General features: G+C 39.7%; 1 protein-coding gene across 3 annotated transcripts in view; it reads left to right on the top strand.

The window, feature by feature from the left end:
- The window catches only part of si:ch73-63e15.2 (protein strawberry notch homolog 2), an 82,467-nt gene that overhangs the window by 23,209 nt on the left and 45,900 nt on the right, over positions 1 to 13,358 (top strand). For 2 of the 3 annotated variants that reach the window (XM_037768900.1, XM_037768897.1), the window contains exons 3-4: positions 291 to 379; positions 8,795 to 8,918. In XM_037768900.1, coding sequence (XP_037624828.1) covers positions 291 to 379; positions 8,795 to 8,918 — 213 coding nt within the window. Of the gene's footprint in view, positions 1 to 290; positions 380 to 8,041; positions 8,159 to 8,794; positions 8,919 to 13,358 lie in introns of those variants that run through there. The other variant, XM_037768898.1, reaches the window with a different exon arrangement.

Here is a 13,358-nt window from a genome sequence, read left to right as displayed (position 1 = left end):
AAAAGTCACACAATAACACAAACAAATTAACCGATCGAGGCAGCGGTTCTGTGGGGGAAAATTACTGTATTTGTCAAAGGAGTCTTGTGGCTTTGAAGAGAGCAAAGGTAACTGCATTACTTCCCCATCGAAAAGGGCAGTCTGACGGGAAGGTAGAGCAGTGAAAATATTCCGAGTGTAACAAACACTCAAACTGATATAGATATAAGAGATGTTTATGTTTTTTAAGATGTACAGTGTTATATTTCAATGTTTTTTTCATGACATATTTTCATTTTGTTCTGTTTTAGAGTTCAATATATGCCTCCTCTGGTTCCTGGGGATCCTACTCTCAGCAGGCTGGATACAGCATACACTGCCCTATGCAATCTGGAAACCAGTAAGTGAATACAAACTCACAAACACGTTTGAAAATACCTTAATGGTAGCTGAGAATATTGAAATTGGGCAATAACTACCGACAGGAGTTTCAGACAAGAGCTAACAAAATGCCCTGGGACTCTAAAGTATTACACAGTTATATGCAATTATTATGAGTGATTAGTTTGTGTTGAGGGTGTCTTATGAATGTTTTGCTAATGATGTGTTCATACAGTATTTGACTAATGTATTATTGTGTGAGAGACAGCCACATCCACATGGCAAACAAACACACTATATATTTAGATTCAGAAATAGACGTCTAACTGTGCGTCAGTGCTTGAACTGGAATGTGAGTGATGCTGCTTCACTCTTAATTATGTAAATTTGGGGCTATATTTGTGTTCAGTTATTAATGTGATGCTCTCCACTGTAATTTTGTGCTAACCCTAAAGGTCAAAGTTTTATCCTTTTTATGAAATGCTGTAAAGTGTTTGAACAGGGTCTAACGTGTTTCAGACACTTCTCATGATTTATTATGAATTATTAGATATTATTGGATCCTATTATTCCATTCGTGACACCTGAAGTGACCTAACACAATCAGGCCAGTACACCACTTTTAACCTGACACTACACCACCAGTTCACGTCATAGGGGATGGTCTCTTTTATCAGACCTCCTTCATTTCCTGTAGCGAGTGGCCTGCTGTGACAGCCTTACTAGGGGGGTTAATCTCAACATCTAGCAACTCCGCTCTGTTTTAATGACCTCGCCGCTAAATGAGAGATGTTTGTCTCTTTCCTCCTACGTGTGTGTTCGTGTGTAATTCAAAGGCTGTGCAACACCTTACACCTCTACACCAGCCATTGATCACAAGCAGCACGTCAACAAAGCAGAAGCAGCTACTGCAGACCTTGTCTGTGTATACATTGCATCCGTCGAGCCACAGGATTGCTGTGCACTCAAATACGTTTCGACAGCGATCACAGTCCAATACACTATCAATGCAGCTGAAAGATTCACCTGAGCCATCTATCTGAATTAGTCCACATGCATTTTCTTACACAGCTTCCGTTTAGCTTCTGTGAATGGGTGTGTTTATTAAGATGGATGTTTAATTTAATGTTATTGACATTGAAACTCAATGTAAGAATCAGAAATTGCTTTTTAACAGTGACACCTGTGGCAGTTAAGTCAACGACAGTCAGCGTCCTGTTGGTTACGCTTGTGCTCGCACTAAGGACACACACAAGACTGAACGTGATCGATGTTCACACATTGGCAATAAAAACTAGTTATACATGTAAAAAAGTTACATACAGTTCCTTTTAAACGACATGTCAGCGACTCCATGACTAGAGATAAAGCAAGACCAGAGAGCACAAAATATGTAAGCAAAAGAGACAGACTAAACTGAAACTACTGTCATGTAGTTCTTGTGTGTAGCAGTGTCTGAGAACAGCCAAGAACAGGTATTTACTGTTATAGCAGATTCATATGAATCGGTCATATGTGGGTTTTCTGTAAGCGTGTCTGCATTCATGCTTGGCAGTAACTCTGAACCACATATCACACTTGTGATACAGGTTTCTTTTCTTGTGCCAGAAAGCCCTACCATGATAACTATCAGTGTCACGGTATTGTTTTTACCAAAGCATACACAAATGGATGTGTGGATTAAATTTGAGATTTGTGTGGGTTAGTATATCTGCATACAGTAAGGACTTCTTGTTTTAAAGACCAACGAGTCCAAACTTCTAAAATGACTTGGATTTAGTCATCACTAAACCCGTGTCATACTAAACAGAACTCAGGAAGTGTTTGTTCAAGTAGTAGTGGTGTTTTGTTTTGTTCTTGCTGTCCGTGCAGCGTTTCTTTGAAAGTTCAAGCAGCAGATGACGTGAGAGCACGGTCTGTGGTTTTCAGGCTCACTCAAAGCAGAATTTTTTTTACAACAAGCTGGTTTTACAAGTCCCTAATCTCACTCTCCATCTTACAATACATACATGTCATGATCAAAATCATGATGTGTCTGTGGTTTTAAACAAGATCAGTGTGACTGAATATCATCTTGTGGCTTCATTAGTGGGTCATAAAGGTCCTCATCTAGCAAGAGCAATGGTTTGAAAAGGTGTTAATTCAGCATAATTCTCTTGTCAGTAAATGTTTTGTCCCAGAGCGACCAGACATGTTCGTTAAGAAAGAACCATGACTCTAATCAGGAGGTCACTCTCTGTAATCATTTTTGTTGCAGCACTTCAGTAGTTTTTCATCTCTGCTCTCACTTCACCCAAGTAAACAGGACAGACAGTTTAAAGCTCCAGCTTTAGCATCTCTTCCTAGTCCTGTTGTTCAGTATTTCTGATATTCAGCCAGGTTCTTTTTCACATGATGCTCCTCCTTTTCCTCCATGATCTACAAGCTGCTGCTCAGTACAACTGACTTGCACTATACATTCATGATGCAATTGATTGAACTTTAAAGCCTGTTATTGTCTTCTCGCATGGCCTTTGAGAACAAGCAGAGGAGTGAATAGATCACCAGTAAGGAAAAATGTGAATGGGCCATTGCTCTGCTTGCACTGATTGATGCACTGACTGACTCACTCACCTCTGCACAGCAGAAACTATTCTCAGAAGTAGTGACAAAAATGTCACTGAGACTATGTAGAGTTAGCAGAACAGGAACAGGTCTTATTATAGGTCACAACACTGGAGTTTACAGAGCATCGATGTCATAACAGCAGCAACTCCTGTGCAACATAATGCAATCCAATACACTAGCCTTCTGAAAGATGTTATTTATTATAAAAACTGATCAGTTTTTGTTGGGACTGTGTCAAAGTGGTGTTGGTTCTTTTCCATATGGGTATCACTTGGCGCCATGTCGCTGTTCTGTGTTGCATGATACAAGGCGTTTTTTCCCAACTTGGGGTTAAGACCTCACATGGGGTCACTTGATATTCTTGTTCCAAGACTGATATATTGTTAATTCCATATGATTTTAACACCCATAATCCTCTGTAAAATAACACAAACCCCTTTTATTAATATTTTGCTTATCTTTCCACTTTCGATCTATGTTCCTCAACCAGCTGACAACGCAGGAAAAACTAGGCTACAGTTTTATTTTAATTATGACGTTAATGTCAGTGACACAGAAAGATTGATGAGTGATTGTGACACCTTCTGTCATCCATTATCCACTAACCGCTAGTATCGCTCGCTGATGACCTTTCTTTTACCCTAGTGACTCTCTTTCCGACCATCTGAAGGCAGCATGTATTTGCTCTAATTGATGATGTGCACTGTCAAAGCCACAATCACGCGCAGCGGATCCACTGGTTAAATTTTGTGGAACCAGCACCAAACTGTTGGAAAATAACCACAGAAACTTCCGTGCTTATGTGAACATCAAACTTGGCGGTTATGATTGATTATTCTGTACAGTTTCCACTGCAGGCGTGTTGGAAATTGACCTACAGTTACATGAAAAAATGTAGATCAATTAAAACTTCTCTCTTCATTACTAACTCCCTCGAGACCATTCGCTCCTACCAATCCTTCTCCTGGTGTCTCCTGGTCTGGATGTCAACATCCTCAAACACGCTCAAAGCTGAACGTCAGCAGTTCACCCTCATATTCGCAATCTCTACTACTTAAAGACCACATTGTACACACCTGAAAAATGGTGTAATTCAGTAAAAAGCTCTGCACTGTTTATTATGTTAATGAACTAAAATAGGTTGAGTTTTCCTGTTCTTATTCTGTTTTGAATCTTTTTTTCAAACAACAGTGACAGTTTGTGGTAGTATGGTTAGGTCTGTCCCGTACAGCTGAGTCTGGGTGTTTGTTTACAGCAAACAGACCAGAAATCTGCTTCTATTTTTATGTCTTGTTTATTTCTGATTGTCTATGACCAACTCTTAAGTTATCAATCATGAAAATACTGCAAACATTGTGTGCAGTATTTAAGGTTTACATTGTTCTGTGAATAAGAACTACGTTATATTACTTGATAGTGAACATCATTTCCTTCTCTATTATAGACTACATTTAAAAAAAAATTGTCAGAAAAAACATCAGCGCTTCTGTCGTTTAACCATTTTCTTTTTGTCGCACCTCGACCATGAATCGAGTTGAGCTTTTTGATATCCTTAGGCTGCGTTCACACAAAATCAGGCGTTTTTCAAGACGTCAAGCCACCATTCATTTGAATGTGGGTTGTGCGTTTGGGCCGCGGTGGTGGGGACCGCTAATCTTGCACGGCAGCTGGATTCTAACATTGTCATGAGATCACGCGAGAATCGCAGCATCAAATGTCACACGAAAATTTTGTCAGGCTCCAAGTAATGCGCTTGTGTCCGGCTCTCCAGACAACGGACCAATCAGCGTCCTGTTAGTTTCGCTTTCGTTAGTTTGATTGACAGATGGTTCATCCAATCACATGCCAAGTATTTTTGAAAGTACCTTCCGTTTTCCAAACAGTTTCTAATGACGGCTTCTCAGATGGTTCTGTGAAACAAACCATCTGACGGGCAGGTTAAGGGATCGCAGGGGATGCAGAAAAAGTTGAAACGGAATCAACTTTTGGAGAAACGCAACCTGACGTCATGCTGCGGTGGCCAATCACATAACCAGCGATCAATGGGCCATTCAAATCAAATGGGTCAATCGAATGTGTGTCACTCAAATAGGCCATTTAAGTGACACTCCCACACCACCGCACAACCCTGTTCTAATCTCCGCAAGGCCTTATTTGGTGTGTTATCTGGTGTAGTGTGGTGTGGTGTGGTATGGTATGGTATGGTATGCAGCTTTACTCCAAAATTTGGCTTGAACTGCTGCCTGCCCGTTCTCCGTTATTCACTGTTGTTACTGTCTGCAGCCAGACTGAAGTGTTTCCCAGTGCTATGAGTCAAAGTTCACTTACTTCACACTGTTGATGGCATAGAGAGATTGTGTTGGCTGTAAGGAAGAGTTCTTCCTAGGAATCTTAGTAGTTGGTTATTGTAGGATGTCATTGTTTACTGTATAGTCTGAGTGTCCGGTTAAATCTTTGATAAACATGTATTTCTGTGGAAGCGGCAATATATGTTTGTCAATCTGATGGGCGTGTTTCCTCACAATTTACTGAACCTTTGTCTTTTAATGACTACTTTTTAGGTCTGTTTAAATTACAGAAAAATTGGAATAGTCCTCCTGCTTACTTGAATACAAGGACATGGTAGCTATAAGTCTATATATATTATTTGAAAATGCAATGAGCGGTCAGTGGCTCAATTTTTTTTTACTTCTTTGTTGCTCATTTCTAAATCGTAATTTTAACAGTTTGAGTTAAACTATGGGAGTTAATGGCCTTTAAAACCGCAATTAATCTAGATCTGAACTCTAAAACACAAACTTAGTAAAAAAAATTTAAAAAAGCAGTGGAACATGCAGTGTGTTGCATACATGGGGTAATTCTTATTTTTTCTTAACCCACAAAAGCACTAACACAGTGCTCTTTCCGTTATTCTCCTTATCATAAAAGTTGTGGTTTTGGGTGGAATTTTGATCTATTAGGGTATGTCTGTCTTTGTCTTAACAGTACTTGTTCAAGACCTACATTTATGCATTATACCTGCTAATATAAGGTATAAAGAATTATTTTTCTTTTCAATTTGAGCTTTATTTTCCATGTTATTGCAAGTTCTACTGCAGTTGATGTGTTGAAAGGATGTTGGTTAATTGCACGTTAAGTGTGTTTTGAAGAACAGTACTTCCGATGAACCCGCAAGATAAAACTTTATGACTGGCCTACATTATAATGTATGAATCATAAAGTGGTTGCAACACTTTAAGTCCCCTTATTATGAACTTATTATGAAGAAATAAAGCAGACCTTTGTAAAATGTTTTTAAAGTAAAATGACATTGTTATATGCCTGGCTAGTATGTTTTTAGCCTCTCAAAGTGATTGTGAAACAATGACACGGTTCAACAGATGATCTGTACACAGCTACAGGCTGCGTAGTATGGGAAGGCTCCATGGACACAAACAGTAAGTCAATCAGATCCTTTGGCTGGGAGCCCCAAACCGGCTTTGTGTTGTTGGAAAGCAGCTAATGTCATCCTGCCAAGACTTCTGCTGTAATAATATCGCTGTCATATCACTGTTGGATGAAAGGACAGGAAGGGGATTTCCAGTGTGGATGATTGTTACCATTCTCAGCGCTATGATGTTTCTATACAACCTCATGCCTTTGAATTTATGTTCACCGCTCATCATGATTACAATAGTTAATCTGGCGTTTTTCAATTCCATTGTCTCATTTAACTTCAAGGTTCACGGTTTTCATATTTGTCAATTCCAGCAAAGCAGTCATTGGCAATAAAAATCTTTGGTTGTAGGTTCCTTCAAGATTACTCATAAAATATGTACATATATTATAATATGTATATATAAAAGGGGAGATGACACAAGTAAAGGCAAAAGCAAAATGATAATCTAAGGCATAAAATAGTGAAGTTAAATTATAAGGCTTAAATATAAACGTAAGTAAATATAAAATGATAATGTAAATGTAATTTTGTAATTTATTGGGAGACAGTATTTCAGATGGGAAAACTGAATGTAAACGGGATGAAGTATGTACTGAATATGCATATTGAGAAGTAATATATGTACATAGAGGTGTAAAGAGGAATGTAGTATGTAATGAGAAGTACTAAAAATATATATACAGAGGTGTAAACAGGAATGTAGTATGTATAGAGAAGTAATAAATATGTATTTATACTGTGTATATATATTTATACATAAGCACAGAGGTGTAACAGTTTGTAAAGCGATGTGTAAAGTATATAAAGGTTCTTATTTGCTTGCAGAAAGCAGAACCATAGCAAAAATCCCCCCAAAAGTTGGAGTTTTCCCAAACATTTGTACATTTATGATCACTATTCCTTTATTATGTGTAAAAACCTCAACAATAACCCTGATGAAGACCTATGTCAGTCGCAACACGTTGGTCATTTTAAACAATTGTTACCATGTAAAATAAACGCATTTAAATTTTGTACAAACCCTACAGTGTGCCTTAGATCATTTTTGAAGGAGACTTGCAGTTTTTTTAGATCATAATCTACCCATGCAATGAGCCTTTCACAAGACTGAATAAGCACAGTACACCCGAAAGATCCAAAGAGCACCTGTATGTGACTACCACAAAGTCCCAGCAGCACTTCTTCTCAGTTGTCTACATGTCCCAATGAAAAAATGTTGTTTTCATCTCAACCCAGTGATATTTATGGTTATCTAAAAGATGATGCTGAATTTTGAAAACAGATTCTCACCAAAAATAGAACATTTGAAACATGGACACGGTTAAATATCAAATTTTGCTGGATGTTGTTTGGAGAATTCAACAAAAAAATCACAGGAACCATGTTTTCATAGACCTGCTTCTATTGACTGTCTAAAGGCTGCCTTTTTCATCCTCTCGGTGTGTTTTGAACTTAAATCAATCAGTCTCACTGATCTCTGGCCCGTGCTTGAGGACCCAGAGCCAAATCCTGTGAATAGCTTTGGCCAAGCTCAGTCCCTCTGAGCCTGAGCCCTGCCACATGATTGGATGAGAGGAACATGGGAGGTTACAGTTCCACCTTAACACAGGTTTAGTTTTGCTTTCATTTTGAGTGAATGTCCACCACTTTCAGCGAAGTTGGTGGTTACTTTATGATGACTTGTACTCAGCAAGAAACTGAAAATATCTCATGTTGGGAATACAAGGTGTCGGATCTTAACATTGGGCTGAGGTGAGAACGGTTGGTAATAATGATAGTTGATCCTTGGATCCTCACAGCGGGTAGGAGCTGTTCCTGTCCTCCATTCTTTCTCTCTCTCTCTCTCTCCCTCTCCCTCTCCCTCGCCCTCTCCCTCTCTCCCTCTAACTCTGTCTGCCTGTCTGACGTGATATATGTGTTTCTATTATCCCTCTTGTATCTTTGACAGTTGAAGTTGTTGGATTTGAACACCTGGATTCTTAGACACTTTGATTTAGAAAGACAAGAGTATATTGCTTCACTCCACTGGCATCAGTCCATTCCATAATTACATTTTCAGACCGTCGTCAACAAACAAAACTGAAAGTGTATTCACCCGTTAGGTCTGTGTGACGTGTTGGAATTGCTGATAACACCATGACGCAGTAGAATAGTTTTAGATCAGTAAGTATTACAGTACTAGGTTAAAAAAAACCTCATCCTCTGTTCTGACTGTGACGCTCGACCACTTGATCACACAAGATGCTTTTCAGTGCTCAACTCAAGGCTCTGGTTGTACTTGACAGGTGTAAATGTGTGTGACTGTATGAGGGTGAAGAAAACAGCAAGTGTCAGTGTGACTTGGAGAATTAGCTGTGAAACAAACTAAATCTCTTTTCCACCCTCTAGGCAATACCACTTGAACAGCAGCACTACCACCACCACTCCGGATGTGCCCATGGACATGTACTCGGGATTCCCTGACGTGGACTTTTCCAGCCTCAACCTCCCTAGGAATGGAGACTTCCCCCAGGTTTGTTTCATATATCTGTTGAACCTGACAAATTAAAGTGCTTACAAGAGCCATTATGAAAACACTGTTAGGCCCTGTTCAGACCTGGTATTAACATACGTCCTGAGTGATCGGATCACAAGTGGACAGCTCCAAGCACAGGTGTGAATGCACTCAAGACGCATTGAGATCTGAGCGCTCTTACCACATTCAGAAGTGGTCTGGGCCACATATGATCACATTCTTTTAGAAGTGTGTACGTGAATGTGTCCTGAGCCACATTAGGGACCGCCTACTCAACGGGTCTCACTGCGCTCCTCATGTGAATAGCCAGACAGACGCAAGCACTTGTCTGCCTCGCAGCATGGAAACAGCCTCTTTGCTCTACTATATTCTGTCGGTACAACAGTATTTTATTAAAATATATCTTATTTATAGGCTACATAATCTACAGACTAAGCACGGGAAGTGCATTATTATCATACTTTCTGAGATGTGTTTTTGTTCCAGTGCTTTGCACGTGGCTTATGCCCGCCTGCTCGCTCGCTCTCTCTCATCTCCGGCTCTCTGAAGCTCTGTGCCCCGCTGTTGCCTGGCAAAGGCTGCAGTGCCGGTGGCATGGAGGTACCCGGGACCGCCGGTATAATAACCGTATATTTTGATGTTAATAAAATGTACCTGAATTCACAAATATGTAGGATATTACTACTGACATTCATGTAATATTACGTCACAACATCTGCTGTATTAGCCATGTATTTACTACGTGTTTATTTGCATATAGAGCAGGGAAGCGAGGTTGGATCACAAGTGGTCACTCAAGACGCATGCGGAGACGCATTCTAATGCCAGGTGTGGACAGATGTATTTAAAGCTGTCCACTTGTGATCCGATCATCACTCAGGACGCATGTTAATGCCAGGTCTGAACAGGGCCTTAGATTCTAGTTTTTCTATTTTTTCTCCCATCTGTCCCTCTCTGACTTGCTTATCAGAGGCAAGAACCGTGCCTCCCACCCACTTCTTTCATCCTGTGCTCCATGTGTATTCAGCTCTGCTTAGTTTACCATAGAGCAGCCTGATTAAAGGCTAGTGTTGTCTAGACGACTGCAGCAGTACCTGCCCCATTCCTGTCAAGGCATGTCATTAATAAGACACTGTAATTTAACGTCATTCTCCACTTCCGCTCTGCATCTTCAGAAATCACTGTTAGGTAAACCCAGAATCTCTTTGTAATGTTCAGTCATGCTTGAAATGAGTACACAAAGTGTGATATGTCACCTGAAAGTTATTTTTTAAGTGAATCATTTGAGTGGGATTATCCCCAACCTGGGGAGATACAGCTATAAGACTAGGACATTCATTTCAGGATGCGTAATTGTAAAGCTGTATGCTTCAACTCACTCATTTATTTACCTCACCATTCAAGATGATTACTATCCATCATTTGCATTTTCTATTTCTGTGCACTTGTGTGTCCGTCCAGCCAATTCCTTTATAGTTAGAATCATATGAATAGGAGCCAATTGTAATAACACAGGCCAGTGAGTTTCTAATCTGAGGCCTATTTGGGTTGAGCTGATGAGCGCCATTATGGAACCATATTAGAAAATATGCTATGATGATGAGTTTTAAAGAAGGGCAGTCATGGGTTACCAAGCAGACTTGCAGTATGATTAGCCTGTCTGACAGTAGAGAGGGCACATCTATCTGGGTTTCTCTTGGTTCAACATGAGGCCAAAGCAGTAAATAATAAGGGATGCGGTGTGGTGTGACAGCAACGGCAAGGGAAAAGGCATTTCTTAACCTGATATGCGTTTTTAAGGCTTTTCACTGAATAATACAGATGTTTTATGGTATCGGTTTAAACTGCTGTTGACCTGGATTTTATGTCGTCTTATGTATTTCTTTTTCAAAGCGGAGGGTTGAGTTTATTTTCTATTAATATGCACATGATAATGAAACCCAGCGAATATGGAGCAAAAAAGAAGGCTGTGACAAATGATGAAAAAAATTATAGTTTTTCTTGCAGGTTGCTTTATTATTTAATACATGTAATGCAGCATTCACAAGACTACAATGCAATAAATTCATTCTAATGCACAAGGGAATACCATTTGTAAGACAAACCTCATACTACTATAAATGAGCCAGTTTGGCATTGAGGGGTGTGTTTTTCCTAAACTGCTGTGTGCTGCAGCTCAGTAGAGTTTTTTTGTCTCTCTGGAGACTTCCAGCCTGAGGGTTTGATAAAAGCTTAAGGTTACATTTGACAGTTTATTTGATGTTAAGCAAGGTCTTGCCAAATTAAGTTAGATCCTTACAGGTGCACATTATAATGTGGCCGGCACAGAAACGCTTGCAAGTTGTGGATAGGAGTGTTCACTCATTCAAGTGTCAAGGGTCACTTCCATTAAAGAGGACATATCTTGAAAACTCACATTTTCACTGCTTGTTTTCATACATTTGGGTATATGGAGTGCTTACCAACTCACAAAATGTGAAATAAGACAACCCAGTCAGTTTTTTTGTGTGATGTCTAGATCAGAAAACATGTGATTCAATAAGTCATTCAGATTTGGTTCCCCTTCCTATGTCACATGCAGGCTCATTAGGCTCCGGTGTTTTTTTGACAACAAATCCTCCGCCATTTTGGACTGAAAATGTATTATATTTATAACATTTTATTGTTCAACACAGGCCATTTCGGTAGAATATGACAACAGAATAGAAATAATTTTGTTTTACTATTGCATAGCACTTTTCAGGCGGACGTTTAACTGCTGTCCGGTAGTCGCATTCAGTCCAAAATGTCTTTTCTGCTGACTTTCACTTCTGGGCGATATTTGTTCTTTGGCTTGAGAACTACCTTTGCAAAGATGCACCATATTTTTCTTGCAAGCCAATCGGAGCAGACTGGGCTTTTTCAGGAGGGGGTTTTAAAGAGACGGGCGCTAAAACGGAGTGTTTCAGGCGGAAGGTGAATACAGGTTTATTGAAACAGACAGTATGAGAACAATAATGTTTTTCTGAACATTAAAGCATGTAAACATGTTCTAGTAGAAACCCAAAATACAAGTATGAACCTGAAAATGAGCATAATATGTCCCCTTTAAAAAGTCATAGGATATTTCCATCTGATATTAGTGGTTTGTAAGCTTTTTATGTCCATTTTGAGGCTATATTAGACTTGTATGTATTTGCTGATTTTGTTTCCTTTTATTAACCCCCTTAGTAGAAAACAAATTCCCAGAAATCTCTGGTAACATATTCTGTGGTTTACAATAAGCAACAGTTATTATTACACATAGACACAAAATCTACACACAAGTTTCACTTCATGTTTGTGTCAAGGTGTGTGGATGAGTGAGATGGTTCTGTGGGAAAAAGAAGAAAAGTTAAATGAAAATGTATTTTAAACTGTGGGGATTTCAAGAACAAAGGACATGCATGAAGGCTTTTATATACAAGAAAGTGATGTGTCATCCTCATCACGTGCGTTGTGGTGCTGGCATGGATTTTGTGATTCAAGTGGGGTTTCCCTACTTGTTTTCCATGTGCCTGTTTTAGCCCGTCTGGCTATAGCTTTCTTCCTTACACGCAGTTAAGAGGGTTCATGATTATGTGATCCCAGTTGGATCTACTCGTCTGTCTACATATTTAGAAACGTATGGCCTCACAGTGTAGTTAAGTTTAAATGAACTCCTTCATCGTTGTTGCGTTCACGAGCAGCAAGTTTGGTTTCCCGGCAGTGGAGACGTGGAATGTTATGATGCCTGAGTGAGACAGAGAGGGACGTTTTGTGCTTGTGTTGTGCTTTCTCAGCTGTTCTTTCTGGTTTTTGGACACTCCCTACCATGTGAGGCATGCAGAGAAAATGTAAGTCACGGGGTCATCATGACTAATCCACCACCTCACACTCAGACCCCTTTTTCACCCCCCACTTTATTTCCCACCATGGCCTTTTTTTTTCCCCTTCTATCAGAAAGCAGGATATCTTGTCTTCCTCGCACTATTGAACCATGACGTGACAGAAAACGTTCCGGCATGTGTGACTGGGTGGAATAGTTGAGGTGATTGTTTAGTTCGTCAGGTGACCGCCATCTTTGTCTCAGCCATTTCCCTGTTTCACTTACAGCTGTGGAGTCATTAGTGAAATCTCTGTCGGTTTGCACGGCTTCCAGCAGTGTTACAGTTTGTTTATGCAGTTCACCAGAGCTCTGTTGGAATATCCTCATATTGTAAGGAAGCACACTGTTGGAACATGTGGACAGGATATCTATCTCTAGATGTTTGTGTTTGTATTAGAATTAATAGACTCCCATTTGAGACTTGATATCCTTCTTAGATTATCAGTCAATTACAGTATGTCACTAGCTGATAACTGAAATGGAATACGTGGCCACTAGACAATGATGTGGATGAAGTTGGCGCCTCACATTTTTAGTAACATCTATTTGAT

The sequence above is a fragment of the Sebastes umbrosus genome, chromosome 5, assembly GCF_015220745.1.
Source record: "Sebastes umbrosus isolate fSebUmb1 chromosome 5, fSebUmb1.pri, whole genome shotgun sequence".
NCBI lineage: Eukaryota > Metazoa > Chordata > Actinopteri > Perciformes > Sebastidae > Sebastes > Sebastes umbrosus.
This window is presented reverse-complemented; position numbering and strand designations above follow the sequence as displayed.